This window comes from Callorhinus ursinus, unplaced genomic scaffold (genome assembly GCF_003265705.2).
Source record: "Callorhinus ursinus isolate GAN/ISIS: 27379988/994484 unplaced genomic scaffold, GSC_fseal_2.0 scaffold33, whole genome shotgun sequence".
Lineage (NCBI taxonomy): Eukaryota > Metazoa > Chordata > Mammalia > Carnivora > Otariidae > Callorhinus > Callorhinus ursinus.
Window position 1 is genome coordinate 191,200 of NW_027397095.1, and position 27,450 is coordinate 218,649.

General features: G+C 46.7%; 1 protein-coding gene across 12 annotated transcripts in view; it reads left to right on the plus strand.

Annotated features, from left to right (window-relative positions):
* Positions 1-6,853: 6,853 nt before the first annotated feature.
* ZNF75D (zinc finger protein 75D) overlaps positions 6,854-27,450 on the plus strand; it is a 54,248-nt gene continuing 33,651 nt past the window's right edge. For 9 of the 12 annotated variants that reach the window (XM_073879108.1, XM_073879112.1, XM_025852497.2 and 6 more), the window contains exons 1-5: positions 6,854-7,121; positions 8,617-9,143; positions 10,539-10,731; positions 11,447-11,538; positions 11,896-12,022. In XM_073879108.1, coding sequence (XP_073735209.1) covers positions 8,697-9,143; positions 10,539-10,731; positions 11,447-11,538; positions 11,896-12,022 — 859 coding nt within the window. In that variant the 5' untranslated portion in view covers positions 6,854-7,121; positions 8,617-8,696. Of the gene's footprint in view, positions 7,122-8,616; positions 9,144-10,538; positions 10,732-11,446; positions 11,539-11,895; positions 12,023-19,271; positions 20,214-27,450 lie in introns of those variants that run through there. The other 3 variants (XM_025852496.2, XM_073879107.1, XM_073879115.1) reach the window with 3 other exon arrangements.

Below are 27,450 nucleotides of genomic sequence, written 5' to 3' on the forward strand. Positions count from 1 at the left end.
CCAACTAGCAAATTTATTAGCACTAAGAGAATTTTTATTTTTCGGCACCTGGGTGGCTCAGATGGTTAAGCGTCTGCCTTCGGCTCAGGTCATGATCCCGGGGTCCTGGGATCGAGTCCCGCATCGGGCTCCCTGCTCAGCGGGAAGCCTGCTTCTCCCTCTGCCTCTCTCTCTCTCTCTCTCTCTCTCTCTGTCTCTGTCTCTCATGAATAAATAAATAAAAAAATCTTTAAAAAAAAGAGAATTTTTATTTTTTTTAAAAAAAGATTTATTTATTTCTTATTTGAGAGAGAGAGAGAGTGCCCGAACATGAGCAGGGGGACAGGCAGAGGGAGAGGGAGAAAGTCTCCAGCTGAGTCCCTGCTGAGTGCAGAGCCCAGTGTAGGAGCTCAATCCCACCACCCTGAGATCATGACCTGAGCCAAAATCAAGAGTCAGACACCCAATCAACTGAGCCAGCCTCTAGCACTAAGAGAATTTCTAACTTTTCTTTCTCCCCAGGAGCTCAAGCATATCAAGATCAAGGTCAGTGAAAGGAAAAATGTTTGTTTTGAAGCATTTTTCCTTTATTTTTCAGTCTAGCTTACAAGCATTTTTTAAAAGATTTTTATTTATTTGACAGAGAGAGACACAGCGAGAGAGGGAACATAAGCAGGGGGAGTGGGAGAGGGAGAAGCAGGCTTCTCGCAGAGCAGGGGAGCCCGATGCGATGCGGGGCTGGATCCCAGGACCCTGGGATCATGACCTGAGCCAAAGGCAGACGCTTAAAGACTGAGCCACCCAGGCGCCCCTTACAAGCACTTTTGAATAAAAACTGACTTCCATTCTGGAAAAAAAGACTTGTTTCCTTGTGATCATGTAAGTCCTTACAAAGAAGGGATTATATGTATTTCTTCTATAAGAAGAGTTTCAGATTGTCTCTTGCCTGACACAGGTACAGAGAAGAGGCAGCAGGAGGAGTGACCTAGGGAAATTGAACAATATTAGATAATGGCTACTGATGAAAACTTGCTCATATCACACCCACAAAATATTTTATTTTATTTTTTAAAGATTTCATTTATTTATTTGTCAGAGAGAGAGAGAGAGCACAAGCAGGGGGAGCAGCAGAGGGAGAAGCAGACTCCCACTGAGCAGGACCCCAGGATCATGACCTGAGCTGAAGGCAGACGCTCAACTGACTGAGCCACCCAGGCATCTCCATACCCATAAAATATTTGATAAATCTTGCTGCTAACATTAATATCCTTATACAAAGTGGCCAGTAAGCATATGCAGATATGCTCGATATCATTCGCTATCAGGGAAATGCACATCAAAATCCCAGTGAGACACCCTGTCACAGTACTGTGATGAAAAAGATTATACCAAGTGTTAGTGAGGATGTGGAGAAATTAGAACCCTCATACGCTACTCGTGGGAATGTAAAATGGTGTATCCCATTTGCAAGACAGTCTGGCAATTCCCCCAAATGATTAAACATAGAGTTACCACATGATCCAGCAATTGTACCTTGACCTATATATGCAAAAGAAATGAAAACGTCAACACAAAAATTTGGACATGAATGTTCATAGCAGCATTATGTATAGTAGCCAAAGGTAGAAAAAAAACCCAGTATCCTTTAACTGGTCCAGTTTTCTTTATCCATACCTTTGTGTGGATATACCACATTGTGAAACACTAAGTAAAAGGAGAAACTATGTAAACTTTAATTAAAGGCATTTTCTTCTTCCTGAACAGTTCAGTGTGTATATTCATACAAGGCGGCATACCCATACAATGGTATAGTATATACCTATACAAAATCATTCGGCAATAAAATACAATTGAGGGAACAGAGGGCAAGCTGAGGACAAAGCGCAAGCTGACACCCCGCAACCCGCCCCAATCCCAGGTGGGATCTGTGTGACATTTCTCAGGCACTCCGGGCTGCCCTAAAGCTAAGGGAAGGAAAAGCAAATGGTTAACTGATAGAGATCACAGTCCTGCAGGACAAGGGTCTCCCTCGCTTTACAAATGTCTTCGTGATTTACAATAAAAAAGCATTCTTACCAATAACCTAACTTCCAGAAGGAATCTCCCAAGGATCTTAATGTTAATGCTTTACTAGAGAAAAAAACAACCTTAACTTGACAATGGCAAGGCCTCCAGGATCTTGTAGGTCCTCTTTAGCATATGAAAGTTCTTTTGAAACCCTTCTTTTTTCCTTACCTCCCCCAACTCCCAAGTTATATAATCGGTCACTCCGCACAACCCTGGTGCTGCAGCTCTTTCTGCCCACGGGTCCTGACCAGCTTTTATAGAATAAAACCACGTTTTTGCACTAAAGATGTCTCAAGAATTCTTTCTTGGTTGTGGGCTCAGGACCTCACCTACATTCAAAAACTACATCACAATGAAGTACTGATTTGTGCTACAACGTGGATGAAGCTTGAAAACATGAGGCTTAATGAAACAAACCAGACACAAAAGGTCACATATTGTATGATTCCATTTATATGAAATATACAGAATAGGTAAATGTATAGAGATGGAAAATAGATGATTGGCTGCTTAAGGTAGGTGAAAGGGAATTACAGGAAATGAGGAGTTACGGGTAAAGGGTTTGGTGTTTTCTTTTTGGGGGTGATGTAAATATTCTATAATCAATTGCCGTGTTGGTGGCACAACTCTGTGAATATACTAAAAACTACTGACTTGTAGCATATTTTAATTGAGTGAATCACATGATTTGTGAGTTATATCACAATAAAGCTGTTAAAAATATAATTACTAGAACCAGAAGTCAAAGTCATGTTTAATAAGTTATTAATATAGGGGTGCCCGGGCAACTCAGTCAAGTGTCAGATTCTTGGACTTTACTCTGGTCTTGATCTTGGGGTTGTGGGTTCGAGCCCCGCGTTGGGCTCCACACTGGGTGTGGAGCCTACTAAAAAAAATAATAGCTCTTTTAATATAGTCAGGCCTCAGTTTCAAAAGCTACCAATGTTAGAATGGAATCTACTCTGCAACCATTTTTTTGATCACTACTTGTTGCATCTCCTTCAGCACAAAATGAAACCTTTGAGATTCACTTGTAGCATCAACAAAATCAAGGCGGTAGTCCAAACCATCATACAGCAGATACTTTTTTATTTTTATTTTTTAAAAAAGATTTTATTTATTTATTTGAGAGAGAGAGAGAGAGAAAACACAAGAAGGGGGAGGGTCAGAGGGAGAAGCGGACTCCTCACTGAGCAGGGAGCCTGATGCCGGACTTGATCCCAGGACTCCAGGATCATGACCTGAGCGGAAGGCAGTCGCTTAACCAACTGAGCTACCCAGGCGCCCCAGCAGATACTTTTAGAAAAAGATTGATTTATTTGAGAGAGAGAGAGCATGCACAGAGCGAGTGTGGGAGTGGCAGAGAGAATCCTAAGCTGACTCCGCACTGAGCATGGAGCCCAACGCGGGGCTCGAGATCATGACGACCTCGAGATCATGACTTGAGCCAAGACCAAGAGTCAGGTGCTTAACTGACTACGACACCCAGGCGCCCCACAGATGATACTTTAAATTCAGCACTCTGTTCTTCATTAGTCTCTCCTCTTTTCTGAACAACTGCCTTTGTAACTGCAACTTTGCTTTTTGGAGGTAGCCTTTTCTTCTTCATTCCCATTTAGCCACACCCTGTCTTTTTCCAAGTTGGCTTCTAATTCTCCGTATTTCTCAAGAATTTTTTTTAAGATTTTATTTACTTATTTGACAGAGAGACAGAGAGAGAGGGAACACAAGCAGGGGGAGTGGGAGAGGGAGAAGCAGACTTCCTGCTGAGCAGGGAGCCCGACGTGGAGCTCGATCCTAGGACCCTGGGATCATGACCTGAGCCGAAGGCAGACGCTTAAGGACTGAGGCACCCAGGCACCCCTCCCAAGAATTTATCTATAATTGCCCACTTCTTTTTTTTTTTAAGATTTTTTTTTTTTATTCCTTTGAGAGCGATACAGAGAGAGCACAAGCAAGGGGAGAGGCAGAGGGAGAGGGAGAAGTAGACTCCCCACTGAGCTGGGAGCCCAACATGGGGCTTGATCCCAGGACCTGGAGATCATGACCTGAACTGAAGGCAGACGCTTAACCGACTGAGCCACCCAGGCACCCCTACAGTTGCCCTCTTCCTAAGCCTTTCAGATCATAGTCAGGTCCCTCTCTGTAAAGATTTCCTACGAAGCTGCTATAGTTCTTTGTTTTACTCCATCCCAGCTCTTGGCCCAGTTAAAAATCTCAACATTTTTGTGTTGTGGATTTTAATTCTGGAAACTCTTTTTCCTTGTCTTGCTCATTGTAACCTTATTCAAAATTACGATTTTCTTCAAGTTGTTTCCACCTAGAGAGTCGTTTGCAGCTCAGGATCACACCTTGATTCCTTGGGTGATTCAAGGATGAAGTGTTTAAAGGGAGGAAAATGCCCTGTAGATTTTATTTTATTTTTTAAGATTTTATTTATTTATTTGACAGAGAGAGACACAGTGAGAGAAGGAACACAAGCAGGGGGAGTAGGAGAGGGAGAAGCAGGCTTCCCGCAGAGCAGGGAGCCCGATTTGGGGCTCGATCCCAGGACCCTGAGATCATGACCTGAGCCGAAGGCAGACGCCCAACGACTGAGCCACCCAGGCGCCCCTGCCCTGTAGATTTTACATACTTTCTCTTCTGGTGTTTCAAATATATTAGCCAAACTTTAACTATAAATGGCATCTAGGTGTTAAGAGTTTAATTAGAAACCTTTAATTTTGCAGTTTTATAAATGACAACACTGCTCAATGTTTGGTTTTACTAGTAACCATATTAACAATACATAATGAAATTTGTTTTAAGTAAATTACAACTTGTCTTCCTGGAGTCTATAGTCATTTGAAAGATCTTTCCCTTCAGGGCGCCTGGGTGGCTTAGTTGGTTAAGCGGCTGCCTTTGGCTCTGGTCATGATCCCAGGGTCCTTGGATCGAGTCCCCCTCATTGGACTTTTTGCTCAGCAGGGAGCCTGCTTCTCCCTCTGCTTGCTGCTCCCCTGTTTGTGCTCTCTCTCTCTCTCAGACAACTAGATTAAAAAAAAAAAGGAAAGATTTTTTTTCTTCAAGCATATAAACCATAGTAATTTGAAGAGAGCATTTTATTTATCTCTATATTCATTCTAAATGGTTAACTGTTTAATCTACAGATAATTTCTATTGAAGACAATTACAAGGAATAACTTTATGCAGATTAATATATGAACTTCACATGGTGTAAAAAACCGTAAGATTAAAAAAAAAAAAGAAATAGAAAATGCCTTTTATCTAACTACGTTGGTTAGTGAATGATTCAATTGAAAGGCTAAGCCCAGGAATTGTTCAGAAGTAACCATGCCTTGACTTCTTCATTGTCAAAAAACATTAGGTTGAAAAATGCCTAACCTCAGGAACAGAGGTTTGAAAGGATGATTCTGAAAGCATTTCTCTGGTGAGGCAAACATCTTTACTAGGGTTGCATATCACAGATAATGCACTGTGTCTTTGATGGGGTTTTGGAGTATAGGTGAGGTTTGGGGGTGTGAGGTCCGGAGCCCACGACCAAGAAAGAATTCTTGAGACCTCTCTGGTGCAAAAATGGTGGTTTACTAAAGCATGCGGACAGGACTTATGGGCAGAAAGAGCTGCTGAACCGGGGTCTTGAGTGGTGATTTTATACTTGGGGGTTGGGGAAAGTAAGGAAAAACGGAGGTTTCAAAAGAACTTCCATATGCTAAAGACAACCGACCTACTAGATACCTACAAGATACCAGAGGTCTTGCCATTGTCAAGTTAATGTTTTTTCCCCTCTAGCAAGGTATTAACATTAAGGTAGTTGGGAGATCCCTGGAAGACTGTCACACGTGTCCCACCCAGAGTGGGGGGTTGGGGGAGGTTGCAGGGTGTCAGCTTATGCTTAGTCTTCAGCTAGCCTTCTGCTCCCTCATCATCTTTTTGCTTGCTTTTGGGCAGCTGTGTTTTTCAAGTGAAGACTGACCTTGAGTCTCCTTGGCTTTTGCATGTAAAAAATCAGATAGGTGCTCTGTTTATTTTTCTCCTAGGCCTGCAGGTCTCTTTTCTGTTTGCGGGGTAGTTTCTTGCACTGACTTCCGAAACATGTCGGTTTCAACCCCACTGCCCTACTGAGCTACACAGTTTCTTCTATTTTGACTGATAGGGACAGTTTTCATCCAAATGGCTCAACATTAGGTAAACACTGATAATTTGGAGACGCTGACAACCCAAGATACTCAGGTTCCTAGAAAGATGACTTACCCAGAAGACTATGCTGAGCATTACAGGAGTTACGCGATGAAACAAGGTTCCTATCTCACAGGGAGGCATAATGCAATAGAAAAAGCAAGGGATATAGCAGCAAGAGACCTCAACTCTTGTCCAAAAACTGCCACTGGCAATCCTTGTGACCCTGAGGACGTCATGTCCTACAACTCAGGAGGCTCGGGACAAGTCTAGTGGCGACTTTCAGGGGCGGCGGCCCTCACTGGGGGGGTTCCCGGTAGAAAGGGCCAGAACGCGAGCTGAACGATCTGCACTTGGCAAGTCAGGGCCACAAGATCGCGGCACCTGGAGTCGGTGGGCTACATGCCTCCCAGGCGACTAGAAGCTTCCGGGGCTCCCCCTGGGCCTCCAGCGGGCCTTGGGGAAGGCGTGTTCGCGTCCCGGCCTGAGCCGGAGCAGAAGGCCGCGCCCCCGGCGCAGAGAGGAGCTGCGGCCCGGTTTCCGCCGGGCTGCGCCCAGACGCCACAGGTAGAGGGGGAGACGGCTGGGCGTGGCTGTCACAAAGCCGCCGGAAGCGCATTCTTTCTTTTCCGGTTGGGCCAGGTCCACAGACCGCGACCCCAAAATGGCGAGTCGGGGTACGGTCTCGGGGAGCTAGAGGGATCAGGTGGGGGACCGGTCCTCCAAGCCTCCCCCCTCCCCACCCCGCGCTCCCGAGCTCGGAGCTGCCCTCGCCAGGCCCGCAGAGGCGCGGGAACCGGGCGCTTGCTCCTCAGGGCGGCGGGGAGGCGTGGCGACATTGCTGCCGAGTCGAGGAAGAGGGAAGTGGCGCCCGCGGAAGCCGGGGCTGGGCGGAGGTAATGGAGAAGCCGCGTCGCCCCTGGGATTTGGTGGCGCGGCTGCGGGCCGCGCTGGCCGCACGTGCCACTGGCGGCCCCCCGGGGCGGTGAGCGGGGGGGGGGGGGGGGGGGGCGGAGCCGGCAGCCTGCCGCGGCGCGTCGGGCGATCCCAGCCCCGCGGCGGCGCGGGCCGGGCGGGTGCGCGGGCTCGACCGCCCCGTGCAGCCTCCGCCGGCAACCTCTTTGTCCCCCAGGTGCACGTGCAGCCCGGGGACGCTCCCCGGCGCCTTCGGGGGCCGGCCGCCCGCGTTGTGCCCCGGGGGCGTCGCGGATTCGTGGGGGCCGGGGGGGGGCAGCAGTGTCTCCCGCTGCACCCGGCGAAACACCCCCGTTTCCGCTGGCTGATGGTCAGGTCGCCGGAGAAAGGGGCCTTTCAGCTTCAAAGGCGTTAGCTTCTGCCGACATGGAAATAGAGGAGGCTCCCCCATACCTTCTGAGCCTGCATAGGCAGCAAGGAACCAGGCGTTTCTCTGAGGACTCGTGGCATCCTCAGAAGAACTTTGTTGCTGTTTCTGCTGGAATACTTCGGAAAATCAGCCTCTCAAGGCCACCCTTAGCCTTACTTAAGCCTTACTGTGTGCCCCTGAGGAAGTGTAAAGTCAGGAGAAGGGTTACCTTTACTAGGACCCTTCCTGTCTCAGAAGAACCTTAATGATCACCCTTTCTCTTTCATTTTTTACAAGCTGACATTGTATTTGGTAAGCAAGGCCAACTTGTCTTTCCAGTAAAGTAAGCAAAAAGTTAATGCACAGGTACAAATCTGCACCGTGCCCTTGATCATCTTCCCCAAAAGTACTCCCCCCCCCAAAATGTTGACATCTGGTTGCCCAGTTGGGGGGTATTTGCTGTGAGGGATAAGGTTACTTTTTTCCCTAATTGCTTTACTTTTTTTCTGATCTGGTTGCCTCAGTTCTCCTGCCAGTATTAATACAATGGAAAGGAGACTATCAAGTGCTCCATGAAGTAAAGGTTTCAGTCTTCATAAGGGGATGAAGGGGCAAGTAGTTGTTTCCCCCTAACTAAAGACAAAAGAGCGGAGAGGATCTGTTAAAATTTAGAGAAACTCAGATATGCCCTATTTGTGAAGATGGGACAGGAAGCACACAGATTAAACGTTGGATATTCTCAAAGCTTCTTTTAGCAAGTGGGTGAGTGTTTTCATCCACCACCTTTTCCTTGACCTTTAAGGAAAAAAAAAAAGGAAAGTTGTCGATTGACAAATATTTGTCTTCTCTGAGCTGTGCTTTGTTTCAAAGCTGAGTGACAAAAAGAAATGTATGTCCTGAAGTAATCTGTCATCGTGAGTGTCCTAATACTTGGCAGTTGATTTTTTAAAAGGTAGACTGGACAGGTTTTTTTTCTGTTCATTCTTCTCTGATAACTATAAATAGCAAGTAAATATGTGTCCTGTGGCTTTCTTCTTGACATGTACTTTTTTTCTCCCCTCCCTCAGTGCCCTTGGGGAGAAGATCCACTCATTGGTTTTATACCAAACCTGACAAGGCCTCAGTTGTCAAAGGTGGCACCAGGAGGATGTCACACATAGGAGTAAAACTGTTCCTAGAGCAAATGATGATGAGACATCTGGAGGTGAATGCATGCTTGTACCCACACATGGAGGCTTTGTGGGGGACTGAGGGGTCTCTGAAAGAGAGCTCCAGTGAGAGTAAGAAATCCAGCCCACAAACGGACAGTCTTGGTCCTGAGAGCGCTCGCCAGCACTTTCGGAGCTTCTATTATCATGAAGCACCTGGACCACTTGAGGCTGTCAGCCAACTTCAGGAATTATGCCACCAGTGGCTGAGGCCAGAAATCCACTCGAAAGAGCAGATCTTGGAACTGCTGGTGCTAGAGCAGTTCCTGACTATTCTACCCAGGGAGACCCAGAACTGGGTGCAGAAGTATCGTCCACAGAGCATCAGAGAGGCTGTGGCCCTGGTAGAGCGCTTTCAGAGAGAACCTGATGGAATAAGTGATGAGGTGAGGAGATCCTTTCTGTGGACAATGAAATAGGGTAAAGGTGGAATTATCCACGTTGGGTGGGGAGGGGCAGTGGAGGAACAAGGTGGAGTAGGTAACTCTTCTGTCATTCCTTGGGGACAGCCAGGCAGGATCTGAAGCCACAGATGTGCAACCGTAGTGGATGACAGGTTTCAGAGTCCCTGGCCATCTTTCTTGGCCCTTGGAAAAGAGAAATGCATTTTGCCCTCTTTCGGGCCAGGGCAGACTGGGGGTGGTGGGCCTCGGCTGGCGTGGCCAAGGAAGGGAGGACTTGAGTTCTTAGAAACAGAGAAATAAAAGGCAAGGCAGAGTTGGGAAAGGGGGGTGGGGAATCTGAAGAAAAAATGCACAGCACTTAGAGGTCAAAGGGGAGAGAGGGTGGCAAACAGAAGTATTAATCAGACAACTTTGGGAAGACCACAAAGAGAAGAAATGGAAAGAAAAAAGGAAGCAAGGATACAGAAAGAAGAAAACTGCCACGAGCGGAGTGGGCAGAATCAGGGTGCCAAGAGGGGTAGGGCCCTCTCTAGTGGGAGCGCCTATCTCTGGGCCAGAAGAAAAGAGCCTCCATTGCCCTCCCTTAGTGGTCTGCCCTTGGCCTTGCTGGGAAGTGGGGAACCGGGGTATGCCCTTGGGAGATGGCAGCACCCTTCCTTTCCTCGGGAGCCCACTTTGAGGAGGACAGGGCAGGGTATGTTTTTGGCGTTTTACTACAATGGAATCACATAGAAGGAAGTGAGAGTCCAAACTTTCCTCCAGTTTTTCCTCCGCTGCATCCCCTTTCTCCATGAAATCCTTCCCTGGCTGTGGAAGGATTGGAAAATCTGGCTGGGGATCTTTTTTTATTTTTATGTTTTTTAAAGATTTTATTTATTTGTCAGAGAGAGCTCAAGCAGGGGGAGCGGCAGAGGGAGAGGCAGACTCCCCTGCTGAGCAGGGAGCCTGAAGCAGGGCTCCATCCCAGGACCTTGGGATCACGACCTAAGTGGAAGGCAGGTGCTTAACCGACTGAGCCACCCAGGCGTCCCTGGGAATCTTTTTTTTTTATTCAACTCCTTCTGTTTTAGAGAAAACTGAGAAGTTAAAAATGCCCTTAGGCAAGGGTCCAAGGCAAGAACGCAAGCCAGTGAAGGCACTGTGACAGGAGGCAGTGTGCCCCCACCCTGCCAGTGGCCTGAGCTGTGGCTGTCTGACTGCCCCAGATGATGTGTATGGTTCTTTGTGGGGAATTGGTGGCACAATATCTCTTTAGTTTTTTTTATTACTTCCTTGAATGTCACAACTTCCCGAATCCGGGCTCTACTCTTGTTCATCCCTCCACCACCACCCCCAAACGAAAAGTTCTGTGCTAATGAGGATGGGGATTATTTCTAGGTCACAGCCCATGAGCTGGGAAAGGAGGCAGTGCCCTTGGGAGGAACAGCAGTGGCCCCAGGCTTTAAGTGGAAGCCAGCAGAGCCCCAACCAATGGGTATGTTCCAGAAAGAATGTTGGAATACATACCGGGTACTACAGGAACAGCTGGGCTGGAATACTCACAAAGAAACCCAGCCTGTATATGAAAGAGGTGAGGAGCTTCATAATAATTCTCTTCTCCTGGGCGCTGTGATAGGAATCGGTTCTGCTGGAATGTCATGGGAATGTTCCAGGTGCCCAGCCTTGCCAGTTGTTAGGATGTCTCTCACGTGCGAGGACAATAGGCCAATGGTGGGTGAAGGTGAGGGTCAGCCTGGGGTGCACACATGTCCAAACCAGAGAACCCTGGTATTCACACCGTGGACCTTGCTTCTTAGAAACTGGAGAGAAGATGGACTAGGGACAGGTGGGGTCATCTCACCCTTCTATGTTAGAGAAGAAACTGGGATCAGAAATGGGTCATCATGGCAGAAGGGGGAGAGAATTGTGCCCCGGGGGGGAAAAAAAAAGACAGAAACCAGCTACACTGGGGGACCTGAGTCTTTGATTTTCATTCACCTCTAGTTCTTGCCTAGCCTGGTAAACCATTTATTTTATGAGAGGAAAAAAAAAATAATGGATTTCCTTTCATTAATTTCTCTCACGAAATCTGGGGGGAAACAGCCAGCTGGGGAACCAGTTCTTTGGAGTGGTAGATACTTGGTTCTCATGTCCAATGAGAAGACCACCTCTGGCACCACACACACACTTGTGAAGGTGAGCTATCCTTACTGAAGGACTCCTGAGGTTCCGTGTTCTAGAAGTCAGCTCAGGGTATTTGTAAACAAAAAAGAGAGACATTTTCTCTGGCTCTTTTCCATCCACAGCTGTGCCTGCTCAACAGATTCTAGCCTTTTCTGAGCAGAAAAGCCCCCCAAACTGGAAGATGGCATCTGAGCTCATCTTGCCTGAGTTCCAGGTGAGCTGTACTTTCCAGCTTTTTCAGGCAGCCTGCACCTGGCCTTGTCTGTGCTTTTCTTTGCTGCCCATGACCCATGGTGCTCGGCAGGTGCTCTGAGGCATGTTAGCCCCGGATGTTCACCTCTAGGCGACTAGGCTGGGCACGGTGGGGACCAGGCCCCTCGCACGCTGTTTACTGTTTACTGATCTCGGGATCTCGGGCTTTTTTCTTTTTCTAACTTTCTTCCCCCCCCCCCCCCCCCCCCGAATCTTAATACTCTTCTTTGGTGACTGGCCTGCTGCGTAGTTCAGAGATGAGTGCTAGGACGGCTTCTGTGGTGGCAAGTACTGAACTGAAACCCATTCTCTTCTTCAGAGCCTGTTGACATTTGAAGATGTGGCAGTGTCCTTTTCTGAGGAAGAATGGAAGTTACTGGACCCTACTCAGAAGATCCTTTACAATGATGTAATGCAGGAGAACTATGAGACTGTCATCTCTCTAGGTAAAGATTCTTCCTTTCCTTTGTGTAGAAGTTGAGTAATCTGGCCGCAGTTTATGGAAGACGATCTTCTGTGGGAGAGTCCCCGTGTTCGAGGAGCTGTTTGGGTCTCACTCTGACGGTGTGGGGGAAAGGCAAGGCATATCCAGACGATTCAGAATAGATCCTGACTTACCAGCCTGTCTCCCCGTCTTCTGCTCTTAGCAGCCTCGTCCAAGCTGCTGTCAGCCCTGACCCTGTCTGCTTCAGTAGCACTGGATTCCCATTCCCCATCCCATTCCACGTGCCCTCCTGAGGCTTCCTTCTCCACTTCCTCCTTGCGTCTCCACCCACAATCACTGTAGACTAGAAGGAAGGTGCTAAATCTAAGATTCTGCCCATTTAGACATTTGGAGTAAATGAAAGTATGAAAGAGTCATTCACTCTTCCTGAAAAAGAGTCTGGAATTAGGATGGCAGCCCACGACCTCAAGGTTTTATACGCAGAGCATTATTGTTACCCCCTAAACCTGAAGTAATCTGCCTAGAACAAGGAAGAGAACCATAGGTCCAAGGTCCCCAAGAGTTCAAGGACAGTCTTGGAGAGTCTCCTACAGGTAAGTATATACACGGGAAGAAGAGAAATGTTCCTTGATGAGCACCTTTGCAGGGGATTAACACTCCAAGCTTCTACTCCTGGGTTTTTCTTACTGAACTTCTTCTTGAGATAATTGTAGATTCACATGCAGATTTAAAGTATCATAACAGAGAGAACCCGTATACGCTTTACCCAGTTTCCCTCAATGGTAACTTTTGCAAAAAGTATCATATAATGTCACAACCAGGATATTGATATTGATACAGTCTTCTGACCTTCATATTTTCCATTTTATTTGTCTGTGTGTGTAATTAGTTCAGTAAAGTTTTTTTTTTAAGATTTATTTATTTTAGGAAGAGAGAGAGAGAGCGTGCGCAGGGGGAGGGGCGGAGGGAAAGATTCTCCAGCAGACTCCCCACTGAGTGGGGAGCACAACACAGGGCTCAATCTCTTGACCCTGAGATCATGACCGGAGCCGAAATCAAGAGTCTGAGGCTTAACCAACTGAGCCACCCAGGGGCCCCTAGTTCTGTAAAGTTTTATTGCAAGTGTAGGTTTGCACGTTCACCTCTGCAGTCAAGATACTGGACAGTTATATTACCACAAGGGCCTTTCTTGTGGCCCTTTTATCATCACACACGTGTCCGCTATACCTCACCCCATCACCGACCCATGCCAACCCCTGATCTGCTCTACATTTCTGATATTTTGGCGTTTCAAAAGTGTTACATGAATAGAACCATAAAATGTGTAACCCTTTGGCATTAACTTTTTTCATTCAGAATAATTCCCTGGAAATTGATCTGAATTGTTGTGTGTATCAGTAGTTGTTTGTTTGTTTGTTTTAATACTGAGTAGCATGCCATGATGTTGAGAGACCACAGTTTGTGTAACCATTCACCACTGAAAAGAGATCTTTGCTGTCTTCAGTTTTGGGCTAGTGTGAATAAAGCTGTCAGGAGCATTTGTGTGCAGGGTTTTTTATGGAGATAAGTTTTCATTTCTCTAGAATAAATACCTTAAGGGTACCGTTGCTGGTTCATATGGCAATTACATGTTTAATTTCCTGAACACTTGCCAAACTGTTTTCCACAGTGACTGTACCATTCCACATTCCCAGCAGCAAAGGATGAGTGGTCCAGTTTCTCCATGTCCTTGCCAGTGTTTATATTATCTCCATTTTATGTTTGCCAATCTGATCGGTGTGTAGTGTTATCACGTTGTGATTTGGATTTGCATTTCCCTAATGGCCAGGGATGTTTTATAGCTTTTCATGCACTTACTTGCCATCTCTATTTTCTCGTCAGTGAAATATCTTTCACCCACATCTTAATTGGATTGTTTTTTAACTGTTGAGTTTTGAGAGTTTCTTATATATTATAGATTCTAGTGCTTTGTCGAATATGTCGATTGCAAATAGTTTCTCCAAGTCTGTATATTGTCTTTTTAATCCTCTTCCCGTGGGCTTCCACAGAGTAAAGGGTTTTCATTTTGATGAGGACCAATTTTTCATTTTTTCCTTTTATACATTGTATTTTTGGTGTCAAGGCTAGAACTTGGATTAACCCTAGATCCCTAAAATTTTCCGCTATTTTTTTTTTAAGATTTTATTTATTTATTTGAGAGAGAGAATGAGGTAGAGAGAGCATGAGAGGGGGAGGGTTCGAGGGAGAAGCACACTCCCTGCTGAGCAGGGAGCCCGATGCGGGACTCGATCCCAGGACTCCAGGATCATGACCTGAGCCGAAGGCAGTCGCTTAACCAACTGAGCCACTCAGGCACCCCTCTGCTATTTTTTCCTAAAAGTTTTATAGTCTTGTATTTAAGTCCGTGATCCATTTTGGGTTAATTATTATATGAGGTGTGAAGTTTAGGATGAGGTTCATTTTTTGGCCTATGGGGGGCCAATTGCTTCAGCTCCGTTTTTTGAAAAGCCTGTCCTTCCTCCATTGAATTGTTTTTGTTTTTGTTTTTGTTTTTTTTAAAGATTTTATTTATTTATTTGTCAGAGAGAGAGAGAGAGAGCAGGAACAGGAGGAGGAACAGAGGCAGAGGGAGAAGCAAGCTCCCTGCTGAGCAGGGAGCCCAACTGGGGACTCAATCCCAGGACCCTGGGATCATGACCTGAGCCGAAGGCAGACAGACGCTTAACCGACCGAGCCACCCAGGCGCCCCCTCCACTGAATTGTTTTCGCACTTTTGTCAAAGAGCAGTTGGGTATTATATTTGTGTCCATCTCTTCTGTTCCATTGAGCTTTGTGTTTGTGCCTCTGCCAATATTGCACTGTCTTGATTGCTGTAGGTATGTAATATCAAAGCCTTAATATCTGTCAAGTAGACCGATTCTTCCCACTTTATTCTTTTTTGTAAAATAAAATTTTATTTTAGCCCTTCTAGGGCCTGTGCCTTTCCATGTAAATTTTAGAGTAAGCTTACCTATGTCTACAAGAAACTTTATTGGGATTTTGCTAGATATGACATTAAACCTATGTATTAGTTTGAGGAGGATTGTTGTCTTTACTATGTTGATTTTTTTGCTCACTGAACACAGTGTGTGTCTATTTATTTAGGTTTTTAATTTCTTTCATCAACTTTTTGTAATTTTCAGTGTACAGATCCTCTATGTGTTTTGCTAAATATAGGCCAGAGCGTTTCATTTTCACAGGAACATTTGTAAATGGTACTATTTTTAATTTCGGTTTCTATGTGTTCATTGTTTTTTATATAGGAATGCCACTCATTTTGTATTTTGATCTTGCATTCTGTGATCCTGTTAACTCACTTATTCTAAGAGGTTTTTTTTTTTTGTAGATTCCTTGAGATTTTTACACATAGATAATCACACTATCTGCACTGCCTTTTAATTTCTTTTTAATGCCGTAACTGCAGTAGCTCCAACTTCCTGCTATGTTGAGTAAGAGTGGAAAGAGCAGACATCCTTATCTTGTCCCAATTTTATCATGAAAACATTAAGTTTTTCACCATTACCTATTTACATTGGTATGGTTTTTTTAATGTTGATATTCTATTATTGAGTCAGTATAATTCCTAACTTAGTGTTCTTATCATGAATGGATATGGAATTTGTGAAACACTTTCCTGTGTCTTTTGATAGGTGTATGATCTTCAAAGCTTGTTGATGTGGTACGTTATGCTGATTGATTTCAATTGTTGAATCAGCCTTGTATACTTGCAGTAAATCTTTCTTGATCCTGGTATATAATTCTTACATATTGCTACATTGTTTGCCAGTATGTTGTTGAGTATTTCCACATTTAAGGTCATGGGAGATGTTAGTCTGTAGTTTTCTTTTTTAAAAAACGATTTATTTATTTTAGAGAGAGAGAGAGAGAGAGGGAGAGCATGCACATGCATGCATGAGCGGGGGTGGGAGGGGAGGGACAGAGGGAGAGAGAATCCCCAAGCAGACTCCCTGCTGAGCACAGAGCCCGACCTTGGGCTCAATCCCAGGACTCTGGGACCATGACCTGAGCCAAAATCCAGAGTCAGCTGCTTAAGCACCTGAGCCACCGAGGCACCCCAGTAGTTTTCTTTTTTAGTATTGTCTTTATATGATTTTGCTATCAGGGTAATACTGACCTTATAAAATGAGTTGGGTAGTATTTCCTCCTCCTCACTGGAAGAGAGTGTGTAAAATTGGTGTTAATTCTTTAAATATTTGGTAGAATCCTCCAGTCTCACCATATGGACTTGGATTTGGGGGGGAAGCTTTTAAACTATGAATTCAATTTGTTTAATGGTGATAGTGCTATTCAGATGATCTGTTTCATGTTGGTTGAATTCTGTTAGTTTGTGGTTTTGAAGAATTGGTCCATTTTTTCCAAACTTTTAAAAGTCATGAACATAAGATTGTTTATAGTATTATCTTACCATCCTTTTATTCATTTTTATTATTTTTTTTAAGATTTTATTTATTTGAGAGAGAATGAGAGATAGAGAGCACGAGAGGGAAGGAGGGTCAGAGGGAGAGGCAGACTCCCTGCCGAGCAGGGAGCCCAATGCAGGACTTGATCCCGGGACTCCAGGATCATGACCTGAGCGGAAGGCAGTCGCTTAACCAACTGAGCCACCCAGGCGCCCTATTTTTATTATTTTTTTAAAGATTTATTTATTTATTTTTTAGAGAGTGTGTGAGCAGGGGGAGGGGCAGAGAGAGAGGGAGAGGGAGAGAAGCAGACTGCCTGCTAAGTGCAGAGCCAGAAGCAGGGCTTGATCTCAAGAGCCTGAGGTCATGACCTGAGCCGAAATGAAGAGTCAGATGAACGGGCTGAGCCACCCAGGCGCCTTTCTTACCATTCTTTTAGTTGCTGCGGGATGTGTAGGGATATATCCAATTTCCTTCCTGATACTGGTGATTTGGATTTTCCTTCCTTTTATTTTTGTCAGTGGTGATAGAGGTTTATCAATTTTTTTAAGTTTTTTGAAGAACAAGCTTTTTGTTCGGTTGTGACTTTTGCTCTGAGCTTTATTATTTCCTTTCTTTAACTTGCTTTGGGTTTATTTTGCTTTTTTCTCTGGTTTATTGAAGTAGAACCTAGATTATTGATTTGAGACCTTTCCCCTTTTCTCTTGTAAGCACTTAGGGCTGTACCTTGTCCTCTGAGCACTTCTTTAGCTGCATTCCACATATTTTGATATATTGTAATTTTCTTTTCTTTTTTTTCTTACTTATTTATTAAAAATTTTATTTTTTAGTCATCTCTACACCCAACATGGGCCTTGAACTCACGACCCTGAGATCAAGAGTCACCTGTTCCACTGACTGAGCCAGCTAGGCACCTCTGGAATTTGATTTTCTTTGTTTCTTTGTTTCTTTTTTTTTTTTTTATTTATTTATTTTTCAGAGAGAGAGAGAGAGAGAGCACAAGCAGGGGGAGCGGCAGACAGAGGGAGAGGGAGAAGCAGGCTTCCCGCTGAGCAGGGAGCCCGATGCGGGGCTCAATCCCAGGACTCTGGGATCATGACCTGAGCCAAAGGCAGACGCTTAGGCAACTGAGCCTCCCAAATGTCCCTGGAATTTGATTTTCATTCAGCTATGTATTTTTAAATTTTCTTTGAGACTTTCTCTTTGAACCATGGAAATTTTAGAAGTATTTATATATATATATTTAAAGATTTTATTTATTTGAGAGAGTGAGAGAGAGAGAATGAGAGGGGGGAGGTTTAGAGGGAGAAGCAGACTCCCCGCTGAGCAGGGAGCCCGATGTGTGGCTTGATCCCTGGACTCCAGGATCATGACCTGAGCCGAAGGCAGAGGCTTAACCAACTGAGCCACCCAGGCGCCCCTTGTTTCCACGTATTTCTAGATTTTCCTGTTGTCTTTCTTTTTTTTTTTTATTTAAAGATTTATTTATTTATTCATTTGACAGAGAGAGATACAGCGAGAGAGAGAACACAAGCAGGGGGAGTGGGAGAGGGAGAAGCAGGTCTCCCGCTGAGCAGGGAGCCTGTTGCGGGGCTCGATCCCAGGACCCCGGGACCAAGACCTGAGCCTCAGGCAGACGCCCAACAACTGAGCCACCCAGGCGCCCTTCCTGTTGTCTTTGGGTTTTTGATTTCCAGTCTGATGCCATTTTTGTTAGATTGCCTTTTTTTTTTTACTCCAGTTGTGATTTTTTTTGTTTCTTGGCCTGACGGGTGACTTTTGATTGTATCCTGATAGTTTGTCTATTATTTTGGAAGAGTCTGGGTCCTTTTTAAATATTTTAATTTAACAGTCACCCTGTTTTAGTTTAGCACATAGTTCTTTCCTACTTTTGTGGGTTATACTTCTAGTGACAGTTTTATTTTTTTATTTTTTTAAAGATTTTATTTATTTATTAGAGAGAGATACAGCGAGAGCAGGAACACGAGCAGGGGGAGTGGGAGAGGGAGAAGCAGGCTTCCCGCCGAGCAGGGAGCCCGATGCGGGGCTCAATCCCAGGACCCGGGGACCATGACCTGAGCCGAAGGCAGATGCTTAACGACTGAGCCACTCAGGCGCCCCTCTAGTGACAGTTTAATTTTCAGAGCCTTTGTGGTGATATTGTGGTTTCCTTGGTTTATGTGGTACTACTAGGGCTCCCATATGTCCCTGCTGGTATCGCCTGAGGGTGAGGAAGGTATTTACACAGGCCAGAGTGCCTCTCAGTGGGAAAGGGGAATCTTAGACCCTCAGGGATGAAGAGGCTTCCTAGGCCAGGCTACTGTGGCTAGGTGCCTCTTGCTCGTCCCGCCTGCCCACTCTGGTGTCTCTTAACTGGGGTTCTGATATTGGCAGGCTTCTCATTCAGAGCTAAGGCTGTCTAGGTAGCTTTGTGTTGCTAGGTTGAGGGTTGGAAGATGCTAGCTCGGGTTGCCTTCTCCTGGCGGCTCTGGGGATGCAGGACACCCTACTGTGTTACTCTGCTAGGCCTGGCATCCCAAACCATTTTGCTTTCTTCTTACCATGTTTCGGAATTCTCTGTTGGTTGTGGCTTGCATTCTTTCATTGGCTTGTTATTGTGCCCAGCAGGGAGGATCAGGAGGAAATGCATCTGTGCCATTTTGTCCATATTGGACCAGAAATCACTTATTCTTTGTTTTTTAAAGGCAATCATCATTGATTTTTCTCTCCATTCCTATAGTTTTCTTGTTCTGGGACACAGACGGCTGACTCTTCTGTTTGTTCCAACAGGGTTAAAGCTCAAAAATGACACTGGAAATGACCAACCTATATCTCTTTCTGCATTAGAAATACAAGCATCAGGATGCAAAGTATTAAGAAAGGCCAGAATGAAAGTTGCCCAGAAAACAACAGGCAAAGAAAATCATGGTGGTACACGCAGGGTACGGAGACGGCACCGAGCTTTTCTAGGGAGGAAAAGAAAGAAACTTTCAACTTGTAAACAAGAGCTTCCAAAACATAAGGATCTTCAAGGGAAAGGCCATGCAGGAGAGAAACCTTTTAAGTGTCAGGAATGTGAGAAAAGCTTCAGAGTTAGCTCTGACCTTATTAAGCACCAGAGAATTCACACTGAAGAGAAGCCCTATAAATGTCAACAATGTGATAAGAGGTTTAGATGGAGTTCAGATCTTAATAAGCACTTAATGGCACACCAAGGAATAAAACCATACAGATGCTCATGGTGTGGGAAAAGCTTCAGTCACAATACAAATCTACACACACACCTAAGAATTCACACAGGAGAGAAGCCCTTTAAATGTTATGAATGTGGAAAAAGATTCATTCAGAACTCCCACCTTATTAAGCACCAGAGAACCCACACAGGTGAGCAGCCGTATACTTGTAGCGTATGCAGGAGAAACTTCAGCAGGCGGTCAAGCCTTCTTAGGCACCAGAAACTCCACAGGAGAAGGGAGTCCTGCCCAGTATCTCCAGTCTGAAGAAAGTCACCATGTGGATCTTGACCCTAGAGGTGACGAAAGAGTATAAAACTGTGAGGCACCAATGATAGGAATTGGTCACCCACAGGAAATTTGGGAGGGGTTCGTGTCCTACTTCACAGAAAGGAATCTAAGCTGTTTCTCTTGTTCAGCATTGTATCTTCAGTGCCTAGCACGAGACTGATACACAATGAGTTACTTGATCAATAAAAGTGGAAATATAGCTATCAGCTATCTATAGTTATCTATTCATCTATCTATCTGTCTATCTGTCTGGTTACTCAGCTTCCCCACCCTCGGTGATCTAAGTTCTTCAAGTGTCAGGTGCTCAGCAAACACATGATGGCCATGAGTCCTACTCTCATTCTTTCTCAAGAGAGGTGGAAAATAAGAGTGTTCAGGTCCTCTGAAAGGAGCCTAGAGAGAATTGCTAAGCTGGAGAGAGTTTCTATGGCTATCATTCTATCGACATGACCAACCAAGCCCAGGGCTGAGGGAACTTTATTCTCCAGCAGGAAGAGAGCATTCGGTGTTTGCCCTGGGAGAAGTGCCCCCATTCCAGTGGCCGTTCCCCTCAGCGCCCACTACCACAGTGTTTTCTGTCAGAGTCCCAAGCAGCAAGCGGAGGCCTAAATGCCGCCACAGACCTAGGGACCTTGCACGCCCTTGATGTCTCTCCTGCTGACCCTCTCAGCACTGAGGTATATAGAGTGAAACGATGAAGGAAGCAGTCTGGGCCCTCAGCCACAGATTTATCTCTTTGTAGAAATCCCAGGGCCGTGGTAAATGGCCTTTTTCTTTTTATTTTTTTGACTTCTCACCATGTGGCCTAGAGGTTTTCAAATTGGTGCCACACTGCTCCAGGGCCTAAAGGGAAGCCGGTTTTTATGGCTGTTCAGCTACAACCCCATACACTTGGGATGCTGTGCAGGAAAGTCTGGAAGTTTTGTAAACGGATATACTGAGAATGGCAAGGTGAGCCCCGTGGCCTCATGGTCTCAGCACACATTGGATAGCAGGAGGGAACATCCAGAAGTGTCAGGGCAGAGTCAGGCCCACGGCCTAGTGGGATGGCCCCAGTGAGAACTAGGTCAGATGGAAACTGTCTTGGTTTTTTTTTTTTTTTGAAGATTTTATTTATTTATTTGACAGAGAGAGAGACACACAGCGAGAGAGGGAACACAAGCAGGGGGAGTGGGAGAGGGAGAAGCGGGCTCCCCGCAGAGCAGGGAGCCCGATGAGGGGCTCGATCCCAGGACCCTGGGACCATGACCTGAGCCGAAGGCAGACGTGCTTAACAGACTGAGCCACCCAGAAACTGTCTTGTGATATTGGTATTTTCTCTTCCTTCCCCATTGGCCTCAGGGATTGTCTCCTGAGAAGACAATGTCATGTCAAGGGCAGGGCAGGGAAGTTGGAGGACATGGATTTATAGCTATGTCACATCCTAGTTTTAAGATGTTGGTCAAGGCTTCGCTACCTTCCTATTTCATAAAATTTTACTTTTTTAATGACATGAAATGTTTCATATTAAACATGAAACAAAACTCCATGGTTACTAAATCACCCAGAGATGGCAGTCACTTTTTTAGCATAGATATCTCCAGATATTTTTTCCATCAAGGGACCCCTCTATGCCTGTTTTCAGGTTTGTAAAATGGAGATGATAATTCTATCCTGTTGGCTGCTGTGAGGATCAAATGAGGTGTGAGCATGCCTCACTCTGATGGGCCACAGTAGGTGTTCCATAAACATTTGGAACATTCTTCCTTCATCTTTCAGCTACTTTTTAAAAAGATTTTATTTATTTGTCAGAGCGCGCGTGTGCACAAGCAGGGGGAGCGGCAGGGAGAGGGAGAAGCAGACTCCCTGCCGAGCAAGGAACCTGATGTGGGACTCAGTCCCAGGACCCCGGGATCGTGACCTGAGCCGAAAGCAGACACTTAACTGACTGAGCCACCCAGGCTTCCCTCAGCTAGTTATTTTAAAAAGAAAATTAATTAGGAAAGTTGAGCATCCTTAATTAATGGTGTTTCCATCATTCCCAGCTGTTTTTTTAAGCCTCTTTGTGGTGGTCAGAAGGGTAGCGTGGTATGCCATTCTTTTCTAGAGATACTTCTCTCTAGTCAGTGTGAAGTAATAAGCTAATGTCCCCCAGTGAGCTAGATATACCCCTAGCAAGTAACAACCCAAATAGACTAGAAGCCCCCAACTTGACATACCTGCAGTGTGGCGGGGAAGTGATGGCGAATGGTGGACTTTTTGTGGACGGTATTTGCACTATTAGGTGTGTCCATCCTCAAACTAGTGGGAGAGGAAAGAGGAGACTAAAATGGACACTACAAAGAATGCAAGTGCTCAGCCCAGAGGAGGAAGTGACCCAGAAGAAAAGGATCCTGAAGGCTTGTAGACTGACGGCCCCACCATCCCTCCTAGAACTGAGACTGTACTCTTGGAATTAGGGGGAAATTCAACTTCTTTCAGAGGGCACTCTCTGCATGGCTCTGCGTCCAGTACCACCCCGGACAGCTGCTGTCATACCACACCATTGAAAGGACCTTTGTTCACGTAGCATGTAGGAGAGGGGACTGACGCGAAAACTGAAGGAAGTACTCTATCAGTGGAGCCAGCCGTTACTGCCTGCTTTTTTTTTTTTTTTAAGATTTTATTTATTTATTTGACAGAGAGAGACACAGTGAGAGAGGGAACACAAGCAGGGGGAGTGGGAGAGGGAGAAGCAGGCTTCCCGCGGAGCAGAGAGCCTGATGCGGGGCTCGATCCCAGGACCCCGGGATCATGACCTGAGCCGAAGGCAGACGCTTAGCCACCCAGGCGCCCCCGTTACTGCCTGCTTACGAGAGTCAGCAGAGTGCCTGAAAATGAGTCCGCAAAAGGCCACTCCTGTTTTCTTAAAGCTGCCAACCCCTGTTATCACACCTGTTAGCCTGAAAGCTCATTTCGGAGGTCCTTGTCTACACTGGCATCCCCAGGAGAGGCCAGAACCAGGGGGCCTGGGGCCTATTGTAGAGATCAGTTATTTAGGGCAAGCGGCAGGAAGGCCTTTAGATGTCAGTGGGCAGAGACAGGAAGAGACTTGAGGATTCCCGGTTCTGAATTCAGACTCCACTGCCCTTCGCATGCAAGGGCTCCAGGAAGAAAGGACATTCTCGTCCCTGCGGTTGTGGGACAGGATTTCGAACTTGGGGCTCCTGGCTGACCTATCAGTACCCATTCTTTCCCTTTCAGCCCTCTGACATAGCTTCCCAGGGCCCCCCATTCCCCAAGCATCCTGACCATCATGTCAGCCCTGACTGTCTCAGAAAGAGGAGAGACAACGGGCACTAGGGAAAGAAATGGCCGAACGGAATAAAGGAGAGCGATGTCCTGCTGCTTTACATCGCCCGCCACCTCCCCAGCATATGGCTAAGAGGCCTCAGCTCCGCTGCCTTTCCGAGGACGCGACGGGAAGACACACAGACACTCGGAGACCGCACAAGCAGGCTGATGAGTCATCCGACGGGCAGAGCCGGGAGGCCAGAGGCTCCCAGTTCAGATCCCACGGGCAGGGACGGGACTGAGGAGCCAGAGGCTGGCCTGAGCCCCGTGTGAGGCCTGTGGGTTGCTATCCCAGTGCCGGTGCTCCTGTCCCCGGCTCAGAGAGCACCGCGCCACCACTTGCTGGGGCCGAGGCACAGGGGCATGTCTGGGTCCAGGCCCGTTCGTGTAGGACCCAGGTCTTGACCTTCTCTCTGCCAGCAAACCAGGGCACGGCCGCCACCCAGGAGCGTGTTCGGGTCCCTCCGCAGTGACTGTTGCAACCGCTTGGGGCTGTATCCCCTACTCCCTCCAGTCTCGTAGTACACCGGGGCTGAAGGGCCCTTGGAAGCCAAGGAGACCTCACTCCTTATGTTACAGAAGAGGCAACTGGAGCTTGGGGGGGTTTCCCTTCCCAGGGCCTTGTGGCAGAGGGAGGGACTGAAATAGTCTCCCCAGCCCCAGGCCTCTCTCTCCAGACAGGATGGATACGTTCAGCTCCCGGCAGTGGCTTCTCGGAAAGTGTCATTCGTCAGCCTCTTGGCTGTCGCCCACAGGGTGAGGAAATCCCTTCTGAGCCATGGTCTGCTTTGTTCTTGGAGGACTCCAAACCCTGTTCTCTCAAGATAACCCGTCAGGTGGGAGGTTCCACATCTGAGCTCTTTACCAAAGAGCTGCCCTGTTAACAGGGGGTGCCAGTCCTCCAAAAGTACATCTTGTCCCTGTACGTAGACTAGGACCAGGGAGCCATCCCCCTTCTAGCCATTCTCCCACCCAGAGGGGTCTGGGACTTGTAGGAGAGTCACGGGGAGAGCTGGGCGTGGGGGGCATGGCCCCTGAGAGGCAGGCTCTCCGAACGCCCCACCTCCTTACTTCTGGGCTACATATTCCTGAATTTTCGTCCAACACCGTGCTCACTGAGTCAGTCTTCACTCAAGCCCCCAGCAGCCCCCAGCTCCCACATCCTTTATGTCCTGCCTCTACTCGGGTTTCCTGTGCCCCAGCTCACAGACCCGATGCTGAGCCATACTGTTAATGCGCCTTCAGTTAGCCTTTGTTTTTAGCCCCCGATAGCGCCTCCCGACCTGTCCAGATCCTTCTTTCTAATGTCACATCACTTCCTCCTTTTGCTCCCCAAACTCACTCCATACTGACTGTCCTCTTAGAACGGCATTTATTTTATTTTTTTTTTAAGATTTTTTAAATTTATTTGACAGAGAGACAGCCAGAGAGGGAACACAAGCAGGGGGAGCGGGAGAGGGAGAAGCAGGCTTCCCGCAGAGCAGGGAGCCCGATGAGGGGCTCGATCCCAGGACCCTGGGATCCCGACCTGAGCTGAAGGCAGACGCTTAACGACTGAGCCACCCAGGCGCCCCTAGAACAGCATTTAAAACCCAGGTTTTGTTAAAACACTGATGGCCGGGCCTCACCCCCAGAATTTCTACCTCAGTCGGCCTGGGGTAGGGCCAGGAAATGGGCATTTCTGACAAGTTCCCACGTGATGCTGATGCTCCAGCACTCCCCCTTTGAGAACCGCTGTCTTAGAACACCTCTCGTGTACTTTCTCTTGTGGGCAGAGATGGTCTTAGAACCTCAGGAACTGGCAACGGCTGGCCCAGGGCTGGATGTCAATATAAACTCCCTGAATGTGTGGGGCTCGCTGCTTTAGGGTTAAATGTGAACTTAAGCTGCACTTCACTCTTCTATAACTGGCAAATCACTACCAAAAACGAAGTGTGGCTGTAAAGGCTCTCGGTGTTTCCTGAGTTTTGAGGCCTCCATCCCGTCTCCCTGATCTTGCTGTCGGTTTCAGCCTCTGGGACTGCCAGCGTGCCTGGCCCTCCTCCAGCTCTCTGGACTTGGGCCCACACTGGCTGGGGCACTGGTGGATCAGTCACCATGAAGCTGGCTGCATGCAAGACCCCTGGGATCTGGTGGCCTCTGGGAGTGGCTCTGACCGAAACACCTCGGAAGCATCTCTGCAAACTGGTTTTTCTCCTTCCTGATGCTGTGTCTCCTTCGATGTTTCTGCCCGCCTGCCAGCCTGCCAGCCTTTTGCAGCTCAGCCTACCCAGCATGCTGTCCTCGCTGAAAACTGACCTTGGCAGAGGTCATCGAGCAGCCCCAAAATGATGCAATAGGGAAGCACAGGGGCCTGGTGGTCTCCAGGGAGATTGTCCTTTCTCTCAGGGCTCTTAACTCCTTCCTCATTTTGGAGATGAGTGAGGGCAAAAAACATCCAGTGCTCCAGAGGTGAACTTGGCAACTGGTGCAGTAAGGTAGACCCTGCACCCGCACTGTGGCCTGCAGCTCCCCAGCCCCTGTAGGTCAGCAGCGGCCTGGGTGCTCAGGACCCAGAGAGGCCTCTTGGAGATGCAATCTGAGGAGCCTCTTTTTTTTTTGGTAAAGATTTTATTTATTTATTTGACAGAGACACAGCAAGAGAGGGAACACAAGCAGGGGGAGTGGGAGAGGGAGAAGCAGGCTTCCCGCTGAGCAGGGAGCCGGATGTGGGGCTCGATCCCAGGACCCCGGGATCATGACCTGAGCCAAAGGCAGCCACTTAACCGACTGAGCCACCCAGGCGCCCCTGAGGAGACACTTCTGAGGAGTCCTTTAGTGACCAAGGTTCACTTGTGCCTGGCAGGGGTGCGTCAGGACCGCCCAAGGGAGATTGGGGGCATGGATAGTTTTGCATGAATCTATTTCTTTAAAAAAAAAAAAGATTTTATTTATTTGACAGAGACACAGCGAGAGAGGGAACACAAGCAGGGGGAGTGGGAGAGGGAGAAGCAGGCTTCCCGCGGAGCAGGGAGCCCGATGCGGGGCTCGATCCCAGGACCCTGGGACCATGACCTGAGCCGAAGGCAGACACTTAATGACTGAGCCACCCAGGTGCCCCAACAGAAATCTATTTCTGAATCCTTAGTTCCATACGTTCTTTCTGAAACTGATGTGAGGAAAACCCAAAGGGATGTCCTACATCCCCACCCTCCCCTTCATCACCACCCTTCCACCGCTCTTCCCTGCTCTGGTCTTCCCATGGTGCATTGCCCCAGAGTTTAACATGTCTGAGGAGCCAAAGAGGCATTAAAATATCCTGGCTGGGAAACTGAATGATGAATGACTGGGCAGGGAATCCTGCATATCGAATAGTTTCCCGTGTTTTCCTTTAGACAGAATTGAAGAAGGACTTATTAATGAACTGATCAGCTGATAGATCATTGGGAAAAACTTGGGGGTGGCTCAGTACTTGATTTATGCCATATAACTCTAAAGGAAATTTTAAAATTTTGGGTGACCCCGCTATAACAAAATTCTGTCCGTGCCCATTGACATATCTCTGAAAATGAGAAATAGGGATATAATTGGTGATGAGCCAGGCCTCATTCTGGAAATAACTAATATTTATTCATGATATGAACTAATTTCAAGGAAGTCATCTATATCATTAGGAGTGGGATTTTCAATACTTATTTTTGCTTATAAGTACCCAAATTTATAATATGTTTATGTTATTTAATCAATACTATTTAATACTTGTAATAATCAAAAGAAACACATTGATACTTAGAGTCTCCTGCTCTTAGGGCATTTTCCCCTATTTTCATTTACAAGTCATATTATTTTACCTTATACATTTAGATCTAAAATTCATCTGGAATTGACTTCTTAAACAAAATGTGGTATACGCAATGGATAATTACATAGCCAAAAAAAGAATGAAATATTGTCACATGGATACATGACACATGGACACATGCTACAACATGTGGGTGGATGAACCTCAAAAAACAATATGCTAAGTAAAAGAAATCAGGCACCAAAGCTCACATACTGTATGGTTCCATTTATATGAAATATTCAGTATTGGTAAATCCATAGAGACAGAAAATAGATTAGTGGTTGCCAGAGGCTGGGGAGGATGGGAGTCT